The sequence below is a fragment of the Lepisosteus platostomus genome, chromosome 2, assembly GCF_059453375.1.
Source record: "Lepisosteus platostomus isolate fLepPlt1 chromosome 2, fLepPlt1.hap1, whole genome shotgun sequence".
NCBI lineage: Eukaryota > Metazoa > Chordata > Actinopteri > Semionotiformes > Lepisosteidae > Lepisosteus > Lepisosteus platostomus.
In genome coordinates, this window is record NC_142612.1 from 56,580,194 (window position 1) to 56,600,850 (window position 20,657).

The following is a 20,657-nucleotide window of genomic DNA, read 5'->3' on the forward strand; positions in this document are numbered from 1 at the left end:
CAGTTTATGATTTGGACACCTTTTTCCACTTGTAATCTTCTGGGATAATTAGTGGTTTTAATTGCTTCTCTAAATTTGTATCCTTGTTTTACCACTTAATTGTATTTTTCTGTGTCTATGTATTGTGAAATGCTGTCCAAAGCAGTTGGATTTGGCCAAGCTTGGCTTCAGTAAAGTTTTGAAAAAAATCACATATAGACCAGAGATGTATTTGCAAGGATCCAGATTGTATCAAAATGCTGTGATCCCACTCATTGTTGACTGCATATGAGCAAACCAATGACTGATGACCACTTTCCACTTTGAAAGAAGTAAGAAGCCTTCCAAGGTCATGGAAAGAATCTTGGATTTGGAATTAATGGTTGTGAAGAAGCTCTGTTTCAAGGTGGCCTGAGGTGAAATCGTGCTAGTTGTCTGATGTGCTGCAATTTGGTATTTCTCAATCATATCAGACTTACCTTTCTCCAACCAATGTCAGTTACTGAATAGAAATGAATCCTGAGCTCAGCCTACAGTGTCCATTGCATCAAAGTTCTGCACTCTAAATGGTCTTCTCTAAAGCAGTCTGCCATGGTTTTAGTGGCAACACACCCTTCACTGATGCAGATTAAACCTTACGGTAGTACGTTGGCACGGTGGGGCCCTGGGTTCAATTTCTGGGGTGGAGTATTTAGTATTTTCTCCATGTGTTCATATTGGTTTCCTCTGGGTGCTCTGGTTTCCTCCCATAGTCAAAAGACATACTGGTATGTAAACTGGCTTCTGAGAAAATTGTCTGTGTGTGCCCCCCACAACCCCGAATTGGAAGACGCGGTTAGAAAATGCATGGATAGCTAGTTAGTTTCCCATAACATATGGGAACTGACGAATACTAGGCTCTGCAAGTCAATGTCCTCTGTTTCCTGACAGCTGATATTTCAAATCCTCCGTGGTATGACAACAGGCCGGGCTTGTAATTGCTGGAGTCTTCAACCCTTCTTGCAGCTAGTGGAGCCCCTGCCTGAGGATGTCTGTGGCAGATTCCTCCTCCGAGCTGCCATCTTCCTTTTAGACATGTTTAACGACAAGCCTGTCTGAACTTCCCTGAGGTGTCTGTCAGGGTGTTTCAAACACTTAAAGTATTGGCTCAAAATGAGCGCTTTTTTGAGTAAAATGTGCTGTAATTTATGATTTTTCTTTAAAAAAATACATCTTGATGTCAATCACTTGTGTTTTTGGACAAGGAAATGATTATTTCTGTATTTTTTTAATGTATTTACTCAGGTGGGGAAGTTTAGTGTGTGTTTCAGTGCACCTCTGTCATGTTTTGTTAAATACGTCCTTAGGAAGCCTTTTCTTCCTGTGCTTACGGAAACAAAATATGGATATGAAGCACGTAAAAATCAGAAATTAATCTGGGAGATTTTTCCTGGTTCTAGTCCGAATGCATTTTGGTGCTGTTTGTTATAAGCTTGAGTTTTCCTATTCTGAAATTCAACAACACAACATTTTTTAAACAATTTTTAAAGGGGGGGTATTTCAATCATTTGAGCGTCTTCAAGCACAATATAATATACCAACAAGAGACTTCTTTAAATATCTTCAGATCAGGCATTATGTGAGTACCAAGAATGGTGGTCTTGATTTATTCAGCAGCTCGCACACACTAGAAACAATCTTTCTAAAGAACGGGAACTCAAAGAAATTTCTATCCAAGTTTTACACTTTCTTGTCAAGGCATGAGGTAGACTTTCAAAAATCTTTACAGACAACCTGGAGCCAGGAACTGAGATGCTGTATAGATGATATCACTTGGAAAACTATTCTTTCATTGCCTTCAACAATCTCCGTCTGTAACCGGTATAAAGAAATGCAGTACAGTTTGTTACATAGAGCATATATATCTCCACAGATCTATAGCAAATTTAGCACAGGCACATCACCTAACTGCCCTAAATGTAAAACCCAGGTTGGAACACTGTTTCACTGTCTATGGGAATGTACATATGTCCAGAGGTTCTGGTGGGAGGTATGTAAAAAAATATCTTTGATCTGTGTAATACAGTTAGATCCTCATCCTCTCACGTGCATTTTGGGATTCTTGCCTGTTCAGCTGCTGAACCATAGAGAAGTAGTCCAGCCTGCCCTGATGCTGGCAAGAAAGGCAATCATGACCAGGTGGGTGGGTGACGAGCCTCCCTCTGTAGCTCTCTGGGAATTAGTAATAAGAGACTTGATCTCTTTGGAAAAGTTAAGATTCATCCTAAAAGGTGAGCTGGACCGTTTTAAAGATTTGTGGGATAAGCCTTTGAGAGCATTGGGTTTAAAAGAGGAGCTCAGTATATATTCCTAAGCCATTATGTATAACTACTGTATGCTATAGCCTTATGCCTGTAAATTGTAAACTCTGATATAGCTGTTTTTGTTTTTATTTTGTTTTTTTTCCTTCTTTCCTCTTTCACTATTATTTTTTTTCCTTAACTCCATTCTTCATTTCTTTTTTTATATTCATGGTTATTCTCTTTAAAAAATTGATGTTTCTGCTGTGATATTTAATAAACAGAATTGGGAAAAAAAAACAATTTTTAAAATGGACATTATCATGACTGAAAAGATTTTTGAGTGTAATTGGCCAACTTTCATTTGAATATGCAGCCAGCACAACATCATCATAGAGGCTACATGTAATACAATATGGCCATTCATACTTATGACTCCATTATTCCAAAAGTCTTGGCAGTTCAATAAGTAAGGAAGTATACCTATGTTCAAATTTCTTTCTCGGCCAAGTACAGCAGGTTCACTGCTTACATGGTTGCAATTACTGAAGTTCTATCAGTTACTGTAGTTCAGCTGGTGATTTCTCACAACGATTTGTGTGAAGCTGTTGCTCAGTGATATTTATGGTCAAAGCAGTATTTTAAAGAGAGAAAAGAATAAAAAGGTCAGTAAAACAGTCCACAAATCCCAGAATCTGAAATTTTGGTATAACACAACAAACCATTCACCCATTCATCTGTTTCCAACAACTTGGAGAATGAGGCTACTGAATTCTAGAGCCTTTTTAATCCTCTATTCACTGAGTTCAAGGACCTGTTTATTCTCCTGTTCATCGAGGTTCTAGAGTCTGTTTAATCTCCTATTTACAGGGTTCTAGAGCCTAACCAGTTTTCCTGTTTTCCAAGTTTTAAATACTTTTCATACACTTTAAAATGGGGATTACTACATCTTAGTTACACAACTAAAAGCACTTTTCAAATGTGCCCATTTTTTGCTACATGGAGAATAATGATTGCTTTCACGCTGTCAAGTGTTCGAAGCAAAGTAAAATGTGATATCATGATATTTCTGTCAACCGTTAAAGCCCCTTGAACGGTACACCACTTCACTTCAGCTTCACAGTCAGATCAGAGTGTTGCAACCTCATAATCGGGTTTGCAATGAACAAAGGAGACCCTGTATTCGAGACTTGGATCTAGCCTGAAGTTTCGGCATTCTGTTAATCACGAGGAAAAGTGCGGCCCAGTTATTGTAATTATCAGATTAATCAAGAGCTTAAAAGAAAGTGGAAAACACTTTAATGCATGAGTTGAGATGATTTGGCAGCTCAGAGGCCCTTCCCAAATGAAACGGCCAGAAGAAGATGGATGTGCAGTGAAGGGGCTATGTGCTGCGCCTCTGTGGATCTATGCAATGTGAAATACATACTGTACATCAGAGGGCATTGAACTCTGAGACTTGAGAGGCTTCTCTCTGGACTGCCTGAGGGACAGAACATCAAGCAGTGTAATTAATATAAAGATAAGCATGATTAGGCCTGGAAGCCTTCAGAGTAAGAAACTGCCTATCTTGGACCCTGAAGCAACACTTTTTAATACGGCACAAGTCTATATTGTTAATTCCACTTAAATTATGTGTCATAACTATGGTTTTTAGACTGACTTGAGTAAAGGACACGTGTTATGCTGAATAAGCTTGGACAGATTTGTCACTTGTGTTAAAAAGTCTGCATAATGTGATTTAAAGCAGTTAGATTTTTAACGATTACTGTAGCATATGTGAGAATGTATATTTAAGTTGGAGGTGTTAATGTATATGATGGGCGTATGTTCTGTATTCAGTGGATGTCATACTATTGTGTGAACTATGTGGCAAATGTTCTTTAAAGAATTACAGATTTCATTCTCATCATTAGAAATACTTTAATGATACAGTTCTTTCATAATGCATATGTACAATAATAAGTTATATATACACGCACAATTTGTTTCTATTAGCATTTCATACCTGCTTTTTAAATTTTAAACATTTTTATATAGTATGTTGATGAGGTAAGTGGAATTGCTTTGTACTGATGTTATCATCAGTATCCCTCTTTCAGTATTCAGTATTCACAATACAACCTTCTTCACTAGTTTAGCCTGGACAGAAAAAGCTTAGACCTTACTAATACAAGCTAAATGGTTAACATCATACATGCAGATACATTTGTCATCAGTGGAGTCCAGCTCCTGCTGTTTGAAAGACTATGTTGTTTAAGTTTATAATTGTTTCTGGTACAGCCCTACTGAGTTATGAAGTTGGGGAGTATTCTTAGGAACTTAAAGACCTTTGTAGAATTCAGTTCACCTAGTTAAACACAGTGTTGCTTTCCCTGAATCAAAGGGCATCAAAGAACAAATCTACAACAGAAAAACCAGAAGGAACATTTTAAAATAAAATATGTTTGATGTGACCATGTTAGCTGAACAGCTTAATATTTTTACACCTTGTGTACATGGCAATGTTCCATCTTGGATAGCTGAAAAACGGGAATATTAAGGGTTATTGTCTCAGCTTTATCTGAAACTTTCAGCATATCCTTGATGGCACATTACAAACCCCAAAGTTGATGGCAGGATTCCACTGTTAAAGTTTAAAAAGCCTCTGGCAATCACAAAGCCACCACCGAGCAGCAGACATGTCATCTGTGAATAGCATGAGGGCCTAAGGTTTTAATTTAGTCCAGATTTCACATTGGAGAGCTTGCCACATCAGATTTATTCTGGGGCAACGCACCAAGCTATTATGCATTTCACACATAATAGACTTTTAAAATACATTTCAGGCATTATTTATCATACAGATAAGACATGACATTCTCTTATTGAACATGCTGGCTATAGTCCTGCGTTTGGCTTATAGTAAAATACTTAAGCGATTGCGTATCTATTTATGTTGGCTTCTTCCACGGCTTCTCCATTTGGCTCTATTAGCTAATTGGGTGCTGGAAACAGCCATTTTGCACCACAACTGGAAACCACCACAACTCATTGAATTAAAACCAGAAGTAAAAAATAAAACCGCACAAGTCATGCACGTGTAATTTCTGAAGATTTATGTCAGATTTTAGAACTTTTTTTTTGCCGCATCAATGACAGACGCGCCTGGTAGGATGAGTATTTTTTCTAAATTCACCTGCAGACAGGACTTGGGGGAGGTTAATACTGAAGCTTCATACATATATGAACCACCATTTGTCAAGGAGCTGAATATATTACTGTATATCCAAACCTGCAATACAGTCCAGTTCATAACTCAATTCCTGAAAATTAGCAGAATGTTGTAGCTAGGTACTTTTCCCTCCATGCTACAGCAGCTTAATCGGGCCAGAGCTTACCCTAGTTTGTATGGTGTTAAGCAGGTGAGACGGACTTCTCCCCAACTGGGACACCACACTATTGCAAGGATGACCCCTCAGCAATGCCGGCTCCCTGCCATACAGCTGGGCAGACTGGAGAACTGAGGTAAAGTACCTCACTGAAGGTCTATCAACAGGATTTGCAGTGGGGATTCCAACCCACAACCTAAAAGTCATGTACCTTTTAAAAGTCAGCGTATAGTTTAAGAGGGAACCAAAAAATCACCCTTGCTACACAAAACTTCACCATAATCCCACCTGCTGGGGTTTTCCAACTCTTGTCCCTGTGCAGTAAACTTTACAGGTCACCCTGTATCACCCATTCCTAAAAGATTGAAAGCACTTGAAATTATTGATCCATTAAGCACGTCCCCTATTCAATTAAAGGCAGCTAGGGTGCTTGAGGGCTAAAAGGAATTCATATCTTTAGTCAAATGATCGCTTAATTACTTAGGTATTAGATTGATTGATTGCCTGCCTGTTGAAAGTGGTGGTTTATGGATCCCTATAAAACTTGCCAGACTTGAGCTCCAGGAGAGGGGCTGGAGACCCCAGAGTTGCAGTAAAGAGATGGGGTGAAAATAAATGGAAATCTTCCCTGGCTTGAATTAGAACATTATGTGTGACCCCTGCTTGGCTCCCATTACCCAGGATACTGAGAATAAAAGGCACTTGTAAAAGTGTCACCAGCAGTCTGTTAATGCGCCTGTTTCTGTGGCTGTCCGCTCTGTTCCGATTTCTGCCCTTTTTTTAATACTTTTTTAATAGTAAGGTTTTCTAAGCCAATAAAAAAATTACAGGTTTATTTTAAACCTTCAAAAAAGTTTGTACCAGTGCGTCCAGCGCCCTGCTTCACTCAAAAATAAAAATTAACAAAAGTGTTCTCTTTTATTAAAAAAACAGACACTTTGGCCTGCCAATAACCATTGTGTTCTTTTGTGTTTTGTGCATCAATGAATTAATCAAGCTGCTGTCCTTAGCAAGCAGCTGTAATATTGAGATGACTGAAAAGATAAGACAGGGGGCAAAAATGACAAAGATGCTTGCCCGAGTGATGGCTGAGCTCTGTGATCCAGCTGTGACTGGGGTTCCAGAAGTGGCGGCGAATGATTGGTTAAGTGTTGCGCGAGTATATCGAGGGATGAATTGGCAGGGCTCTCACAGCTCTCAGTCACACAGGAACCCTTGTGGCCTCCCGCAAGCTTGCAAACTCATGGTGCAATTGGTGAGGGACACCCCTCTCCTCCAATCACCGCTGATCCTCCGGTATGGGGTGGTGCTCCATATGATGGACACGCCCCTCCTCCAATCAGCGCTGCTCCTTCGGGATAGGGGCGGTGCTGTAACGTTAGAAGACGATTGGCTCGACGGAGGGCGGGGTGGAGTTCCACCTCTTCATTCTCCCCCCGTGTACGATTGTGCGGTTTGTAGCTGAGTGCCGTGATTTGAAAAACAAACAATTGGCGATGGGAAATAATAGGATGGATATTGATTCTAAATTTCTGCTAAACGCACGCACACACAAAAGAGAGAGGCTCTTGAGGTAGCAGCCTGAGGCCCAGCGGGATTCTTCATTGTCCAGCGGTGTTGGGTGTATGAGGGGCGCTCAGACGCTGGCACACCGAGAGGAGATGGTGGGACTGGTGGGGAGGGACCCCTCAGCCCCCCCTAAAATGTCTGTGCAGAGGGATTCCACGGCGTCCAGCCTCTCGATCTGCACTAGCTTGGTCAGCAGGTCTGGGATGCTGTAGCCCGCCGTACTGATGCGGTCAAAGAGCTGCATGCCGTCTGTCATGCCCCCGATCTCATCCCGCTTCAGGCCGAAGCTCTCGGCCAGGTGGCGCCAGGTTTTCACCACCGCCTTCTCGGTGCTGTAGGTGGAGCTCAGCATGCGGCTGGTCTTCTCCAGGCAGTCGAAGGGCAGCTCCGTAGGGCTGAGGCCTGGGGAGAGGCAGAGGACACTGACGGATAAATGCAAAATCACACATAAAGGCCTCGCAGGACCTCACAAAACAGCCACAAGAAGAAAAGATCTTCATGGAGGTGTAAATTGAATCAGTACAGGAGAAAACTGCACAGGCAGGCTGAATAAATAACAGAATAATTAGATGAATAAACCTTTGGGGTGGTGCAGTGGTCTTCTGATGGAGTTTGGACTATGTTGCAGTTTGCTCTCTGTTACAGGGGAGAGTCTGGACTGTGTTACAGTTTTCACTCTGTGTTACAGGGGAGAGTCTGGACTGTGTTGCAGTTTGAGCTCTGTGTTACAGGGGAGAGTCTGGACTGTGTTGCAGTTTGAGCTCTGTGTTGCAGGAGAGAGTCAGGACTGTGTTGCAGTTTTCACTCTGTGTTACAGGGGAGAGTCTGGACTGTGTTGCAGTTTGAGCTCTGTGTTGCAGGAGAGAGTCAGGACTGTGTTGCAGTTTTCACTCTGTGTTGCAGGGGAGAGTCTAGACTGTGTTACAGTTTGAGCTCTGTGTTGCAGGGGAGAGTCTGGACTGTGTTACAGTTTTCACTCTGTGTTGCAGGGGAGAGTCTGGACTGTTGCAGTTTGTATTCAGTTTGAGTTGCAGGGGAGGGTCTGGACTGTGTTGCAATTTGTGTTCTGTTTGTGTTGCAGGGGAGAGTCTGGACATGATGTCTATGGGATTGTAATGCTTGACACTACTGGTCAGGCTCTGTCCTTCTAAGAGTTAAAAAAGAATAAAAGTATATATCTTAGTTTTCACTCTTGTGTTTGAGTAATTTTGAGAAAATGCTAAAGAGTTCTGAGTATTTTACTGTTTCAGTAAAGACAGCATTATTGATTCTACTGACATTCAGAATGAAACCTGAATGCAGATTAGAGAACACTCTAGAGTTTGCCACCAAATTATGTTATTTTGCTCTGAATTACATGCTGTTTCTTTAAAAAAAAGGAACAGAATTCTAATTGAAAACAGAATATTTACATGAATAGTTAATGGGTTTCAAAGTTAACATTGAGTTAATCTGAAAAATACCTATTCATTTATGATCCTGAAAATTAGATTAAAATAGATTCTGTTTCAAATGGATGGTTTTACTTAAGAAAGATGTTCATTTGGGTGTAATATGCACTGATTCATGATGATTTTTTTCTGTGTTGTTGCACTAAATGCAGCTGTGCTTCACAAGAATACTATTGCTCAACTGTATGTAGTTTTGGATTTAAATAACAATGTGAATGGAATAGGCATTTGTTTTATGTGTATTCCACAATTCCTAGAAGGGTTTATAAAGGACTGTTGAAGTGATGGAAAAGGTTTGGTTGTGATCCTGTATAGAGAGAGTATAGTTTTTTCTAACTTGCACATGAGAACCTGGGTTTTGTTTGGAGAACTAAACTGAATGTCAGATAGTCATTCAAAGCTTCACATGCTGTTAACAATGTACATTATCTAAAGAATATAAACACTGGTTTCAGATGTTAACAGTGAACTGCTGTGGAACCTTGCAATATTTTTTGAAAACAGAGTTTCAGGAGAAGAACACATTCTAAACTAACTCACTTTCACTCTCTCGCATACAAATACCTCCTTTCTGCATCTCTCCTGCCCCTCTCCCTCCACCCTATCTGCACCCCACAGCGGCTCCCTGGCTCATTCTTCACACATTTCTCAACAGTAAAAATAATTATTATTTTAATTACATTGCTGGTTGACATTTCTCACTGATGGTTGCAAAATGAAAAAGCTATCTTTTGGAGATATTTAGAAGTGTATTTGAAGGACAGAAACCCCAGAAACATTTGCAAATATTTTTCTTTCAATTTTTTTGTATAAGCGCAAGCACTAATTTTTAGCGGCTGCACCAATACAGATGGTTTTAATTATCTTGTCATAACACAAAGCATGAAAACTCTACAAACATTAGCTATGGCTTAGTAAGAATCAATCCAAATGGCTCTGATCATTCATTTGAGGCTAATGCATTCAAAAAAGATACAAGACAGATGACAGATTTATAATGTATTTATCTGACTACTTTTTAAACGCATGCACCAAAATGGATTCTTCATTTAAAGACATGTAGAAGTGATCTCATTGAGATCCATTGCTTTCTGTTATTAGGGTTTTCTTATAAAAACACATACATGGTGTCAAGAAGGCATACCCGAAGCCTCCACAGCAAAAAACGTTGTTTTTTTTTCTTCTCTTTTCAGCATGGAATAAACCTTTACTTGTTCCTTTGCAGCCTATGCATGCTGATGCAGCCATCTACTGTACTTGAACTACTACATACAACATATATGTGTTAACTGTAGTATATACAATGTGCAAAAAAGAATATACATAGATGCTCACCTTCAGCCACACTGCATGCTTTTGTGTACAGGTCTAAAATTTTTTTCCTCCGGCTCTGAATCTGAAAGAAAGGGAAAATGGTAACTAAGTCACTAAATAAATAGCTAAGCATGCTATAAGACATTTTGAAAATGGATGAATTGTTAAACAGAAGAGGCAGAGGTAAAGAGGTTTGTTAAAAAGAATGACATATGTGATCATCAATGTGATCTGAAGACAAGTTTGCAATTGCAATTATTTGTTGTATGGAGAAAATGTTCTTTGGTACTCCAGACAGATGTAGCAGAAAAACGTTTTCTGCTGTTATTCTGGTTTTGTGTGCACAAGATGTTCTCTCATCCCAAGACATCCCATTCAGACCTCACAGATGCCACAGTCAGATGGCAGATCTCACAGAGTATCATTTTCAGAAAGCAGAAATCATGTTGGGTGGAAGATCTCACAGTATTGATAGTCATGTGGCCAGGTCAACAGACCCACCTGGAGATTATCCAAGAACAAAGTATGATTTCCTCTGTAACAAATTACAACTAAGATTCAAAGTGAGAAGCTAAAAGAAACAAATCGACCCATTTTCTTGCAAAAACTACTTAAAACTTAATCTACCTCCCTGGTTACTATATTTTTCTTGGGTTGACTGCCATGTGTTTTCTCCCTTGCCAATATTGGCACAGCAACATACATGGTATAGGTTGCCAGTTAAAATATAACTGTTAGTGCTTGTGCACCTTTTAACATGTTTGCAGACTACTTTACCTTTGAGGTGTTTCCTATTCCTGTTTCAGTGCCAGAATTGTTCTTAATATGCTTGTGTATTCACTTTCTGAAATTAACTATAAAGCAAACTATAAAAGGTTTGACAATGCATTTTGTTTGCTCACCCTTGCTAGTCGAGTCACGAGAATTGTATTCCAACAACCCTAATTAACACAAGTAGATCACAGAGAAACCATTTGATGCAGGGATATTTTTCTAGCCCGTAAAAGTGAAAAGCTGGGTTCATTGGTATCTGGCGGTAAGAGTTGGCACTTGAGGCTGATATGCATGACATGCATGAGTTATGAATACGAGACCATTCAGCTCATCTTATTCATCTGCCTCTGTATAAGTCCTATAAGAAGTTCTGGCCACACCGAGAACCCCCCTACCGAACTTGGAAACTCCACACAGACTGACGGGCCAAGGCCAGACTCAATCCCGAGACCCTGGAGATGGCAGATCTCACAGAGTATCATTTTCAGAAGGCAGATATCAGAGGAGGGTGGAAGATCTCACAGTACTTATTGTTTTGTGGCCAGGTCAACAGAGCCACCTGGAGACCACCCAAGAACAGCCACACCACCATGCCGCCCCACATGTCGATGAAACCATTTCACTTCCTCCGAGTGGGAGAGTGGAGCTGTGAGTTGGCATGGGACTCTTACCCCAGTGGATTTGGTGTTAGTGGAAGAGGACTTCTCTCTTGTGAGATGTACGAGAGAGAGCAGGCACAGATCAGTGGCTCCTTGCTTCTCCAGTGCCGCCTCTTCGTCGCTGTCTATGCTGCGGCTCAGGAGCTGCTCATTCTCTGAAGAAGCATCATTTTCACTGAAATGACAGAAGAGACAGCTGACTTATTGCTTGGCTCTTTCATTTGTGCCTTGTACACATTGCACCTCAGTTCTTTCAGAACAGGGAACTCTGTCTATACCCTTTACTGAGGACTCTACAGTGCACGTCTGTTCTATAGTTATGGGATATTGTTTTAGAGAGAAAACAATTACATTCTGCAGACTACTTTACAGCTTTTAAACATGCAACAGCACAAAAAAAAAGTAATTTCAGATTTTCAGGCTATTCATGCCTTGATCACATTCAGTGTGCACAACAAGGTGTTATAACTGGAAAATTGTAAAGGCAACTTTTATACCAGTATTAGGAAATATTTTATTAAACTGAGTTATCCATCTGTGGTACAGTGTACCAGGGAATGATGCAAAAGTAGAGGCACTAGGCTCAAGTCTAGGCTTGATACTGTGATATAATCACTTAGCATACAGAAAAATGACAAGCTCTGATGTGCTGAAAGGCCCGTCCTTCTATTCTCAATTATTTTAATAAAGAACCATTTTTCCTGGTCGGGGAGGGCTGATGGGGCAGATGGTTCAAGCTCCTGTTTTCACCGCAGTTGTGAATAAGAAAATAAATCCTGCTTCCCAGTGAAACGTTTTAGGAAAACTCATTGCTTTTTCCTGCCAGGTGATTCACAACTTCAATAGACTTCAAGCTGTTTTGCCCTTTTTTGTCTTTTCTCATCCTGTGAATTCACTGGGCTCGCTTATAGGTCTCTAGAAATAAGACTTTTTGATGTGAATTAACTATGGATTCTTTCTTCCTCAGTTTTTTCCAACCTTAGCGCCTTGTTGACACACAGAGTAAAGGATGCTCACAGAATGCCATTGTTTCTGTGTCATAAGATATCACCAGTGGCTTGGCAGTCTGCTGAATGAATTAGCACATAGTCTGGCATGGGAAGCCAAATAACACCATTAACTCGATCCTACTCAGTAAAAACAATTGTTCTTTTTCCCCCTTATCGTAACACCACTGTGCTACAGATTTCTCTCCGAGTCAGACTTCTGGCTTTTTTCAAAAGGTCTGAATGTGTGCATGTATGTTTCACTCTGCCTCACTCACGCAAAAGACGAGAAAGAAGCGCAAAACAAACCTCCATTGTTTGTGCAGTTTGGTTCAAGGAGACAAAATGTTGCGCTGTGCCAACGAGTTTCCACAGCCAGGCAAGAAAAGGTTTAGGGCAAAAAGCTGTCATCCTTTAAAGTTGTGATGTTTTCACCTGGTGGTTTGGCCTGGGCTTGAAGTAGTTATCAATTGCTCTATTATGTTTGTGTAAATGAACATCTTCCCTTAAACTAAGTGACTCCAGGGTGCATTTGTATACAGCTACCTCATCCCTTACCACACAATGTTACAACTAAAGCCACACAACGTTTCAACTACAGCTCCTGAGATGAACTTGGGCTTTCCTCCCACTGCCCATGTGCAGCTCAGCTACAAAGCCCTCCTCAGTCTGTCTCCTCACTCAAAGGCTACAAACCTGAAGTCCAACTGCTGCAACTTGTTCTGTGGTGACTTTAATTATCTGCAGATCTAAAGCTGAATATCAGGAGATAAAATCACTACTTGGAGGCCTCCATTCAAGTTCCAACATACTTATCTTGTAGCACTTACAATATTTATAACTTGTTTGTGCCCTAAAGTTAAAAAAGAGATCGAGAGTTGCATGTCTGAAGGGGTTTCATCTTGGAGATTTTGTGTTATGGCCTGTTTGTAGAACAAAAAATGATTGTGCCTGAATGTGTTTAGAACATGTTTATTCCTGGTATCCATGCACAATCTTAAAATCTACCTGTTGTAATGACTGATAGTAGCATAGTATTTCCTATCCAACTGACACAAGAGGATGCAAACTCCATTCATTTACCTTTTGACTGCTTTCGGTGGGGTTGGTTTGAGTTTGTCAAATTCATCTTTTTCAGAGAATATCACCACATCTTCTGCAAGAGAAAGGAGTGTACTTAAAAAAAAAACACACACATCTGAACTTCCTCAAATAATATCACAGCAACTACACTGTGCAAAACGGGCCCAAACTCAATATCTGTTCACCTTTGAACAACAGAATGAACCTACAGTATGTCCACAGACAACAAAGATTGTGTCCCAATAAAGAAAGCCGAAAGTTAAGTAAAGAGAATATGCCCATAATACAAAACTGCTCCATACTTCTTACATCCTCTTATAAAAAGAAAAGAAAACTTGCTAACTACTACCAGCTTTCCAAAGCTTTTTAATGTACAATTTTGACACCTTTTTCAAGAGCCTGTGTTGAAAACACAGAACTGTTTCTAGTTCTGACCACACACATAAAAGAATACAATAAGTAAGCCTTTTTGTACAGAGGTGGTTATTTATTTAAAACAAAGTCCAAATAATTCAGAACTTATTTTTAAGCTGTATTCTCTTGTGACCTGAATGCTGCCTCACTACAGACTGAGGTTTCTTACCTTGGACTTCTTTTTTATCTTCTTGGTTGTTGGTCTGTGCCTCTACAGTCTTCATGGACTGACCAGAGCAACAGGCTGGCAATGAAGCACACAGTGAGTGTCGTCTATAGGCGTTGTGAAAACACAACAGCCTGAATGTTTTAGGATGCCAAAGGCATCCTTCTTCAAAAAAATCAACCTTCGCCCAAGAAAAAGAATAATTGTCCAGTGTTGCATGAGTAAACGACAACCCAACCACACTTGCTTCAGTCACCAAAGTTTTTTTCCAGGACAGAGGACAGAGGGAAACATTTAAAGAACAGGAGCTTTTCATAAACAAGCCAAAGAAAGATGTGTTGATCAAAATGTGAGATGGCTCTCATTGTATGAGTACACAAGTTTTTAATCAGAAGCTCCTGGTGTTCCACTGCTGGTGTGCAGTCTTATTCACTGAACTCTGAACCATCTCGGCTGCAGGGAGCATTGCTGCCTCTAGCCACAGTACCTGAGGACCGAGGGGTAGTAAAGTCGGGGTGCTTTCACTGCGGTGCTCTTACCTTGGCCACTGGGCTTTGCCTTCAGGATGTAGAACATGATGATCAGCACAATGGCAATAGCCATGATGAAAATGGTGGACATGGCAATGATCAGAGCAGTAGCCAGATGTCCTTGCCCCATCAGATCTTGGTAACAGACAGACAGATTCATTGTTATACTGTTATGTTTAACGCCACATCCCTTCTCAAACACACAACAGAAGTCCACAGGTGATGAAACAGAGAAGAGCTGTCTCGCAGCTTCTTTATATTGAATGCTTTCTCAGTGTGATAAAACGAACCATTTCCAAGTGACCTCAGCAGCAGACAGGAAAGTAGCTAAGGCCCTGTTTACGACTGGATGCAACCAAAGAGAAAGGTAGGGCTGCAATCCCAATGCCTGCTGCCCTTTTGTGAACTCAGACTGATATGACGTGGACAGAACCCCCAGAGGAGGGGTCAGGTGGCTTCTCACCTTTGTGGGGATGAGGGAAGATGGTGGTGCTGGTGGAGGACATGGCGGGAGAGCTGTCGGACGATCCCCTACTGGTCCGCATACCTGCAACATACAACAGGCCCAAGTGCATCAGTCAGTACCCCCTCTAAACTAGCCTCTGAAAGCCGGTGGGTTGAAACACCCCTTTATTTTTGAAAGGTCACACAAATACACCTGTCCTGAGAGGTCATGAAATAAAAGCCATTTCAGAACCAACTTGACACTGACCAGCGCGAGATCCTGTAGACTGCAAGATTCATAAGAGCAGATTTTTTTTTGCATTAAATGGCTTAGTGCATTCTGCTTGTGTTTTTTTAACACAAAATAATAAACTTCCCTTCACATGTAGTAAACGTCTGGGACATAAGTGCTCTGAGCAACGAACACCTGTTTGAACATTCAACAAATGAGCAAATGGCAGGACCCTACCCTGAGTGTAGAGGATTAAAACTATAGGTTTCAGCTGAGAAACCTCTGCTGTGTAATGAGGTAACTTATAAGATCCTGATGTCATTTTCATCTCCCAGGTGTTTAAGCCCCATTCTCACCACTGAAAACATTGGAAACAATTACAGTCTTGGAGAGGGTACATTTAACATTCAGCTTAAAGTATGCATGGTAACACAAGATCGTTCTCAAATGGCTCAGGAAATAAGTGGAGACTGCACCTCAATTTGACCGCTTCAGCATGTATTTTAAAAATCCACAGATTGCTGACAAGGGGAGATTGGTTTCCAGTCCATCTACGTAATTTCAGATTCTACTTGAAGTGATTGAGGAGAAGGTGCTTGTGCCATTTCCTCCTAGCTGATGACAAATGGGTAGAGTTCCCTTCAAGGAAACACGAGTTAAGGGCTCTCTGTTTCTAGTTTAATCAAGGGTGAAAAAATATGCGCAGCTGAAAGCAAGATGGATGATTAATTGCATAATTTGCATAATGAGCACAGTTCTTTTTGGCTTGCTCTTTTCCTTGAGATACTTTGCTGTATGTAGCTATCAATTTGCATTACGGTGATATGTTGCTGCCTTTTCTGTCAGTTCAACCCAGACATGATCAAATACAGTGTTTGGAAGAAAGACATATAACATCTACAGTATATACCCACTACATGAATACGACCATACTTACTCTGATTACAATCCATTCATCTATCTATTTTCTAACCACTTTATCCAATACAGGGGTGCAGGGCAGCCAGACCTGGTAAGCAATGGGCGCAGGGCAGGATACACCCTGAATTTGACGCCAGTCCATCACAGTGCAGACACGGACACAAACACACCTACTCACACCAGGACCAAATTTCCCCAAAGCCAATGAACCTCTTAGCGTGTTTTTCGACTGTGGGAGGAAACCTGGAGCATCCGGTGGACTCCCACACAAACACAGGGAGAACATACAAACTCCACAAAGACAGCACCCTGGGGTCTGAACCTAGGGCTAACCCCGTGCCCCTGTGTTACCCCTCTAACTATGATATTCAACAAAAATATAACCCTAATCTAATTTTCCCTTTTTAAAAAAAAAACGGAAATTTACCCCGCCAGTCTGTAACATCCACAAATTCTTTCGAAATTTCAAATGGGAATTAATCACTTGGAGGCCTTTTCTTCGAGTTTGTTTGGTTTTTCCAATTCCTGTTTTTTTTTAATTTTCTTTCAAAACATATCGGGCAAAGAGAATTTTAATAACATTTGACAGGGCCGAAATCAATGGGCCCCCACATGCCATATAAAAGTGGTAAGTGAGAATGCCAGCAATTGAACATGCCACTGTGTTTTACTGTATAGTCTTATTAAAATCACCTGTTCACTTGGAACGGTCTGAAAGCTCTGCAACCCTTTTCACATCCCCATCAGAATGGATGGGCAGCAGGGGAACGGAAGTTACTCTTCTGTAGAACAATTATTGCAAGCAGCAACAAGTTAATAATCTTCAGGGTTTTTTTTTTTTGCCCTCCACGCTTTTAATTAATAGATACAAACTATGCAATGTGTTTGTGTAATTTGCAGATTAGTTGGCAAGCTCTAGCTCGCCCTCTCTCAAACAAGTAACTCCATGCTAAACGCTTCTTTTTTTTTGTTGTTTGTGGTGTTTGGTATTTTAAAAAGCAGTGGCAACATTAGATTAAAAACATCACTTTCACTCCCGTTCCTACCGTCTTTGCTCTGTAACCAGTTGAATGTGTGTTGAATTGCATCTCGACACTTTTTCTAAGTTGGTAGGACACAGTCAACCCTCGGTTTAACAGACATCTGAGTTAGCGGACAAAATCTGCTAAAATTGTGTCCAGGGGTTTACTGTAATTGTATAATTCTTATTAAGGCCCAGAGAGTGAAAACTTCAGTATTTCAGTTTTCATATTTAGGACAGAAATAACACTCACTGACAAGAGACAGATTTTCATTGCCAGTGACTGATGTAGGCAAAGGCTCTAGTTTTGGTTTGTAGATAAATTATGTCCTAATTTTGTCTCTTAAAAGCTAAATATGTGGCATTTCAGACTCCTTTCCTGGAAAGGAACTGTGATGACACACATTCCCTGTAGCCATGCGAGCTGTGTGGCTTCAAGTTTGCGCCTGATAATAATAGTGGAAGGTCTGCCAGTGCGCTTATTCCATATGACATCTTTTATTAATCCAGTTTATAAAATGAAACCCACAAAAGATGCAAAGGGACCCTGCCAACTCCTTGCTCAACTAAAAATTGCTAGCAAATGAGGCCGACAAGAGACGCCAGTTCCATCTCCATTTGATTTCCACAATCTCCACTCCTCTCTGCACTAGTTCACACACAGGGCCCTGTCACTTTCTGCACATGGTTTGTTCAACATTTCAACCTTCAGCCATGCAGAAAGCACTGGTCCCTCAACCACTTTTTGATCTACCATCTAGCAGTATAAATGACCCAGGACAGCTAACTCTGCTTCTTCTGGTTTTGGTTTTGTAAACCTGGTTGGTTAAGGTTAAATGTTAGTATATTAAAAATATCCCTTCTGTATCTGCTGTAAAATAAGAATAAAGCCTGTGCTTACTTTGAGAGAGACCATAGACCCTTTGGGTATAAATGTTGAATTGGAATTAATACTGATTTTTTACATGAGAGGTCTTCTCATTTAGCAACAATGCGCGGTTCATAGATCTGTGGAAGCAAACGTCCATGCTCAGGGAAAGGTGGTGAAAGTATGTCTTTTAAGGCAGTTCTCCCAAAAATTAAAAAGCAAACACTAAAAACAGCTAATGTCTAATGTCAAGTTCTTCTTTTTTGGAAGACGTATGTGGAATTCTCTGACCTCATTTAGCCCCTTCTTTCATTTCACCTTCTCATGGGTGTCGGCAAAGCAGATAGTTCAGAAAATACATCTGTTAAAAATTGCAGCAGCTAATGTAGAGTGTCACCAAATTGAGAGTGACTGCCGCACAGAAAAACAGCTCTGCTTGTGCTTTAACTCCCCACCAGAGTTATTTGTCCAGATATTCAGCATAATTAATTAGCTATTCAGCAAAGTCATGGATGAGCTACCAATCACACTGACAGTCTGAATATTTAATAAACTGCAGAAGATAATTACCAGAAACACTGGTTTCTCTCAGTACTTTATTAATGAGCTGCTATTATTGCCACATTTTTCAGATATCGAAAGAGCTTCTTTGAGCTGATCCCAATAGAAGTGGACCTCAGGTTTAGTGCTTACCACAACATTTGAGTATCTCAATGGTCAGCAGATTTGCTAAAGTCCACTCACATGTGGGACATACCACAGAGCTGAGAATAGACACAGCTTGTGGAGGAGCTATCAAGATTTTGAATTTGTTCTGTTTGACTTTGTTAGAATTATGCCAATACATTACTTAACAAAATAAAAGGGGGTCAAAATTTTGCCTACTGTGTGTGGGCCACCTGCAGTACAGGCCGTTCTCTGTCAGGGGAAAAATAAGGGTTTGATCACACACAGGCCACCTCTGTGAAACATATTGTTTTACTATTAGTGTTTTTTTCTTGAATGGATAAAAAGAACGATGAAGGAGCAAAGCATTTGCATGTAATTGCACGAGTGCCCTATGAGGCTCACAAGCGGAACTCACGAGTCGGGTGACGGGACTCTGATCTCACAACAGAGATGTGTGCGAGAGCACCTGACTGCACGGGGACACTTACACTCCTTGGTGTTCCGTGGAGCGTTCTGGCAGGAGTGGCAAACCATTCCATAGATGTTCCGAGGTCGGTTCTCCAGGATATAGTATCTACGAACAGACAGAGGGATCTACCGTCAGCTTGCATGTATCCCTTTTCACAGACACAGTGTGAAATCAGCAGAATCCCTCATGTACATAGTAATGTATTATTGTCCTCATATGCATTTTTTCCTTCCAAAATGTAATGCCCATATTAACATTTGTGGATCAGAATAACCCCACTGAGTAGAAAGAGTGATTTCTAAGTCTGGAGGCCCATAAAAGCATAGATGCAGGTTTCAGAATTACTGTATGGGTTCAAGAAATGACGGGAGCTATAAATCCATCCTAAAGGAATTGCCCATATACTGGCTCCCCCAGCTCTTCTTTTTGATAATAATAAATTGACATATACAGCAGTCCTTCGAGCTATAGAATCTGCAAAGACACAGAGTTCAAAATCGCAAATCGAACTTTTTAGTTAAAGATGACAAATTTGATCACATTGAGGACTGAATCAAAGCCAAGTACAAGAGGTTAATGCATTCAATCATAACATTCTCTAATACATTTTTTACTGTCTTCCAGGCATAACCCTTTATCTGTAGCAATTAATCAAACACTAGGAACTTGTTAATACAGTACTTAGACGCCTGAAAAACTATGTTGCATGTCCTGTTAAGATTTCCTACGGTGCAGCGCTCTCCTTTTCCAAATACCGCAGTGATCTTGCCGATTACAAAAAAAATAAAAAGGAGAAAAAATATGCATAAGTCAAAGAAAAAGGAAAGCCCAGAGCCATAAGATTTTGCAATAAAGATTTATTGTAAAACGGAAGCCAAACTGAAAAACATTCCCAAATGATAATGATTTGAGGGCAATTTTTACTTTTTAACACTCCACAAAAGCCCTTTCTCTCTGGGGAAGAGAAGCAGTTGCCTTTAGTGGTCTGGACTGGCATTGTCCAGCGAAAGGCTCCCCTTTTTATGTAAGACTTGGGGATGTAGGACCATCAGTGCCAAACCAGCACTGGTTAACTATTCTGAAAAAATAACAGCTCTCCCAAACCAGAAGTCTAAAACTCATATCTCAATTCATGGCTATTTACTTTGGCAGCCTGGAGTTGTTTACCAAAAAGAAGTAGTACTCTTTCCTTGTCCCTGGTCGGTGAGCTACTACCCAGGAAGTTCATGTCCGTGGGCATGCAGAATAGGTCTTGGGTTTCCAGTTGAAGAAAGCTACTATTTACTTGATTATAAATAGTGTGAGAAGCTTCTTGTGAAAAAATAAATAAATACAAAAACACTGGAAGTATAAAATTATCTTTTGCAACATCTGTATCATTAAAATAGTTTGCATATCACACAAATGAAAACAAAATTAAACTGAAAACAAGCCTCTTTTGAAACCTCATCTTACTGC

The 20,657-nt window shown here is 40.4% G+C and overlaps 1 protein-coding gene across 2 annotated transcripts in view; it reads right to left on the reverse strand.

Annotated features, from left to right (window-relative positions):
- Window positions 1–4,156: 4,156 nt before the first annotated feature.
- edar (ectodysplasin A receptor) overlaps window positions 4,157–20,657 on the reverse strand; it is a 48,035-nt gene continuing 31,534 nt past the window's right edge. For both annotated transcript variants that reach the window (XM_088609173.1, XM_088609184.1), the window contains exons 5-12: window positions 19,219–19,304; window positions 15,039–15,122; window positions 14,585–14,710; window positions 14,049–14,123; window positions 13,466–13,538; window positions 11,409–11,571; window positions 9,985–10,045; window positions 4,157–7,600 (exon numbers count right to left, since the gene is read on the reverse strand). In XM_088609173.1, coding sequence (XP_088465299.1) covers window positions 7,266–7,600; window positions 9,985–10,045; window positions 11,409–11,571; window positions 13,466–13,538; window positions 14,049–14,123; window positions 14,585–14,710; window positions 15,039–15,122; window positions 19,219–19,304 — 1,003 coding nt within the window. In that variant the 3' untranslated portion in view covers window positions 4,157–7,265. The remainder of the gene's footprint in view (window positions 7,601–9,984; window positions 10,046–11,408; window positions 11,572–13,465; window positions 13,539–14,048; window positions 14,124–14,584; window positions 14,711–15,038; window positions 15,123–19,218; window positions 19,305–20,657) is intronic.